A 5,847-nucleotide genomic window follows, 5' to 3' on the forward strand; every position below is an offset into this window, starting at 1 on the left:
TCTTCCACTTTCCCTTCTTATTCTTGCCACCATCATAGTTGTTCCCTTTGGTTGTTTGGGCTTGCATAGCTTGCTCAACTGATCTTTGTGATTTTCTTTCATTTAACCTATCTCTTGAGCTTCAAGTATTCCTTGCAGTTCTTCAATTTTCATTTCTTCAAGATTATGGCCTTGCTCAATTTCCACCACTATATGACCGAATCTTGGTGTCAAGGTTCTTAATACCTTGTCAATGATCCCCCAGTCTGATTGCTTGTCACCATAAGCATTCATTTGATTTGTAATTGCCAAGATTCGTGAAAAGAACTCACCAATGCTTTCTTGATCACTCATTTGTAGAAGTTCATACTGCCTTCTCAAGGTCTGCAACTTCACCTTCTTGAGTTTGCTATCCCCTGCATAGAATTTCTCTAGAGTATCCCATGCCTTCTTTGCAGTATCAGCAAATCTAATTTTCTGAAAATTGTCTGCATCTACACACTGATGAATAATTAACAATGCCTTTGCATCTCTTTTCATTAAATCTCGGTGAGCCACCTTCTTTGCATCAGTTGGGTTCTTGTCAGGTTCTTGAACCCTTTCTTGCACCACTTTTGTCACATCTTGAAATCGAAAGATTACCTTCATCTGAGCACACCAATCATCATAGTTCTTGCCTATGAGAACAGGCATAGATGCTGGAAAATTTCCATTCGAGGAAGTCATCTCAATTTCGGTATCCAAGGATCTTGAACCTCAGCTCTGAATACCAGTTTGTTGGAACAAATAAAGTTCTTCACACACACTCACACTATGCACTCACTCACTCTATGTTAGAGAATAAGAGAAGATGAAGGAATTGACTGAGAAAATAGAGGGAACTTAAAATTCTGAATTAAGACTTCTGCACTCTCATTCTTCTCATTCATGATCACTATTATTTATACATTGCACATGTAGTTATAACAACCTTCATAGCTATCAAACTAACTTCAAAATAAATCACTAACTAACTGAATTACAACATACATACATACATACATATATATATATATATATGTATAAATATAGTTGGTTAGTTTTTAAGTTAATATTTGCTTAATTTTTTTCTAGTAGTGCATCATATATTTAGTTTTACTCATAAAATCAATAATAAATAATAAATATTTTTTTCATCAAACTTATCATTTATTAAATAATTATTTATTAGAGATTAAATATTTAAATAATTGTGTAAAAAACATTTCAACTACCTTTAATATAGTGCTGGATTCGTCCCTCAACATAAGTAGCATATATCTTATTTTACAAGTCCAAAGGATACATAAAAAGACTACACCAAAGATATTATTAATCCATAATTATAATTGTTTTGTAATAATAATTTTTCTTTAATTGAGAGACTGAACAATGATGGTATTTTAGCACGATTTGCTTACCTGCAATATTCAAGGTAACTATAATAGAAATATTGAAAAATATATTTAATTAAAACTATCATATTTAAAATATTGAAATGAAAAAATATAATACATGATATTATGTTGTCTTACCTAAAAAAACCATTGAAAACTATAAAAAGACAAATAAAATAATTTAGTTTTTTTGATAATAAAAATAACATGATATTTGTTTTAAAGAAAGCATAATTTTTTTTAAAAAATCCATAAAATCTGTAAAGAACTAATATCTTATATTATTATATAATTTTCTATGAAAATCATATTTTAAAAAAAACTATTGTATCTATTTGTTCACATTTCTATTGTATTAACATATTTTCATGGAACTAAATTTAACATAATTATAATTTCTGACCTATACATCAATTATATATATATATATATATATATATAATTGCTTAATTATATATATATATACAAATAATTAAGCAATTATACATAAGTATAATATATATATATATATATATATATATATATATATACTTTTTAAAACTTTTTGTTCATTTACTATGTATAGTTATTTAATAAATTATATTTTGTGAATTGTGCAAAAAGTACTAACGCGTGCTGAAAATTAAGTATAGAAGTCATGTTTCTCTGCATTTTTTTATTTTTTTATTAACACATTAAATTAAATATAATCAGGTTATTGGGTGTTTTATTGATCCTAATTGGGAATTTATTCATCTAGGAAAGGCAACCTCCAGCGTCATGAACTATGTGGTCATCAACAATTTGATATCAATGTGTAATTATCATTTTTTTCTTCTAAATTTTCCTCATGCTTTTGTCGTTGGCTTCAATATACTTTTTTGTTCATTTACTATTTATAGTTATTTAATAAATTATATTTTGTGAATTGCGCAAAAAGTACAAACACGTGCTGAAAATTAAGTATAGAAGTCATGTTTCGCTGCATTTGTTTTATTTTTACTAAGACATTAAATTTAATATAGTCACGTTATTGGGTGTTTTATTGATCCTAATTAGGAATTTATTCATCTAGGAAAGACGACCTCTGACATCACAAACTTTATGGTCATTAAAAATTTGATATCAATGTGTAATTATCATTTTTTTTCCTTCTAAATTTCCCTCCATGTTTTTGTCTTTGGCTTCAATAGCAAATATATTTGTGTGTTGCATCTCTGTTTAATTTTGACCTCTCCTCCCACTGCATGAAAAATAGACAGAAAAATTAAAACAAAATTAAGCATGATACAATAAATATGAGCACATTTGAGTCATCATGTAAGAACATCATATTAGGACCCAACCAAAATTCAATAATGTATTGTTTTGTATTTTTACTTTCACTATGAAAATATAACCTTTTATTTTTTTTTATAAAAATGTAAAAAACACAATAAAATAATCAAAAAACAGAATTAAACACGATACAATAAATATGAGCACATTTGAGTCATCATGTAAAAACATCATATTAGGTCCCAATAAAAATTCATTGATCGATCCAACACCGTAAGAAATGACAAAAATAGAAGTAAAAGATCGAATTCACTTAAAATGGATTGGAGCAATAAAGGACATATTTATAATTTCAGTAAATGAAAACAATAAATAAGAAATATAGTATATGATATACTTTAAGTAGACAAATTAGTTTATTTTTAAAATTAAAAAAATGGGCAGGTTTGACTAACAAATTGGTAGATTTTTAAATTGATGAAAAACAAATTTGATTCTCATGATTTTGTAATAAATAAATCAAGAAAACAATAACATTGATATGAAGAAGAAGAAGAGGAACACAAAAGTGTAGGGATTCAATCAATCAATCTAATTTGATTCTAACAGATAATCATCAATCCTAACCACATGTTTTAATTTCTATCCATGTAGAGAGAAATTACTGCATAAAGATGAATAAAATCTCATTGTGTTCTCATACTCAAAATCATGATGAAAACTAAATGCGGAAGCGTACCTGGATTAGCCATAATGGAATGATGAAAGATTAACGAAGATCAAAATAGATTTTATGATCTTCCAAATGTAGAAAACTTTATTTTCTTATCTAAATTTTCTCTTCCAAGCGTACCTGAATTAGCCATAATGGGACCATAACCTCTTATATTGGTAACTGTCATCAGTTACCCCAAATTTGATCATTATAATTTGGCCCCTCATCAAATTATAATATCACTAATGACATCTACACAATTAGCCTTTCATGACATATATGCCCTTAGTCATAATTTTATATTGATTAGAACACTTTAATATTTTCGCTAATAATATAATGACCCTAACTCATCCAATTATGTGATATATATGTATGACCCAAAATTGCTAACAATCTCCCACTAGTCACAAAAATATATATATCCTTACAATCCTTATGAATGTGTTAGACTTTATGAGCTCAAAATTTTCCATTACATGCCTTGAGCATATTCCCAAAATCTTGTCCATTGATTACATCCGCACGTAGAACCAAAGCAATTTTCATTGTATCAATCACAACTAAACCCATCAATGATCACTAATGCTGACAAAATCAAATGACATAGACTTATCATGAAATGTGTAGCATGAAAATTATGTGAAGGTGGCCTGTATATGTCTATTCTCAACTGGTCCTACTTTACCTCAATGAGATCATTTAATAACCTTAATGTACAAAGTGTAATAACTGAATAATAAAACACACACACACACACACACACACACACACACACACACACACACACACACACACACACACACACACACAGATATATATATAACCAAATATGTCCAAAAGTCAATGTATGCATACATAAAATCTAACATAGAACATAAAATACATAAAAGTGACTAACTCACACTAAACCAAAGATTCTTCGAACTGTAAAACACACATGTGAGCAACATGCTCATGAAAGACCTTGGGTGGAAGTCCCTTAGTAAGAGGATCTGCTACCATGGAGTTTGTGCCATGATTTGATGCCTCATAGCATGTCACAAATTCTGCCGCCATAGTGGATGAAGTAGTAAGGGTTTGCTTGGCACTGCGTCACGAAACTGCACCACCAGCTAACATGAAAATGTAACCTGAAGTGGATCTCAAACTATCTAGGCATTCTGCATAATCTGAGTTAGAATACCCAATGATCTCCAACTGATCTAGCCTCTTGTATGTGAGCATATAATACTTTGTTCTCTTCAAATACCTCATAACTCTTTTGGCTGCTTTCCAATGATCCATTCCTGAATTGCTTAAATATCTGCCTAATACCCCAACTATATATGATATATCCGAATGCGTACATACTTGGGCATATATCAGACTCCCTACAACTGATGCATAGGGAATCTTCTGCATTTCCTGAATTTCCAAATTTCCTTTTGGGCACTGTTTGAGACTGAACTTGTCTCCCTTAGCAACTGGAGTATCCCCAGATTTACATTCCTGCATGCCAAATCTTTTAAGTACCTTTTCAATATAACTCCTTTGTGATAGTCCGAGAATACCCCGAGATCGATCTCGGCGTATTTGAATTCCTAATACAAAGGAGGCGTCACCAAGATCTTTCATTTCAAAGTTTCTTGATAGAAATCTCTTGGTTTCGAGCAACATACCTATATCATTGGTGGCAAGCAGTATGTCATCAATATATAAGACCAAGAAAATGTACTTGCTCCCACTGAATTTGTGATACACACAATCATCAACAAGATTCATCTCGAAACCAAATGAGAGAATTACTTGATGAAATTTATGGTACCATTGACGAGATGCATGTTTTATCCCATAAATGGATTTTGTCAATTTGCAAATCATATTCTTTGGGTCGCCTGACACAAATTTTTCTGGTTGCACAATATAAATTGTCTCATCAATGTTGCCATTGAGAAATGCTGTCTTGACATCCATTTGATGAAGCTCCAAATCATAATGTGCAACAAGAGCCATGATTGTCCTAAAAGAGTCTTTCGATGAAACTGGAGAGAATGTCTCTTTAAAGTCAATTCCTTCCTTTTGGCTATAACCATTCGCCACAAGACGAGCCTTATACCTCTCCACATTACCTTTGGAATCCCGCTTGGTCTTAAATATTCGTTTGCAATCAATGGGTTTCACACCTTCTAGTAATGGGACAAGTTCCCAAATCTTGTTGTCTTGCATGAACTTATACTCCTCATTCATTGCTTCAATCCACTTTTCTAAATTGGAATCTTGCATGGCTTGATGGAAGTTGACTGGGTCATCTTCCATCGTACCATTATTTTCCTCATGTTCCTGGAGAAATACCACATAATCATCTGGAATAGCATTTTTTATTTCTCTTGTAGATCTCTGCAAAGGTACTGGCTCGTGAAGCATAGGTTTTTGAGGATCTTGAGTTTGTTCTTCATGAACGACCAAATTATCTTGAGTGGGAGATTCAATAAAAATATC

The 5,847-nt window shown here is 31.0% G+C and overlaps 1 protein-coding gene across 1 annotated transcript; it reads right to left on the reverse strand.

Annotated features, from left to right (window-relative positions):
• Positions 1 to 102: 102 nt before the first annotated feature.
• On the reverse strand, positions 103 to 705 carry LOC114410695. The gene has a single exon (XM_028374643.1). It carries the CDS (start codon positions 703 to 705, stop codon positions 103 to 105), a length of 603 nt encoding a protein of 200 aa, XP_028230444.1.
• Positions 706 to 5,847: the final 5,142 nt, after the last annotated feature.

This window comes from Glycine soja, chromosome 4, assembly GCF_004193775.1.
Source record: "Glycine soja cultivar W05 chromosome 4, ASM419377v2, whole genome shotgun sequence".
NCBI classification, from domain to species: Eukaryota; Viridiplantae; Streptophyta; class Magnoliopsida; order Fabales; family Fabaceae; genus Glycine; species Glycine soja.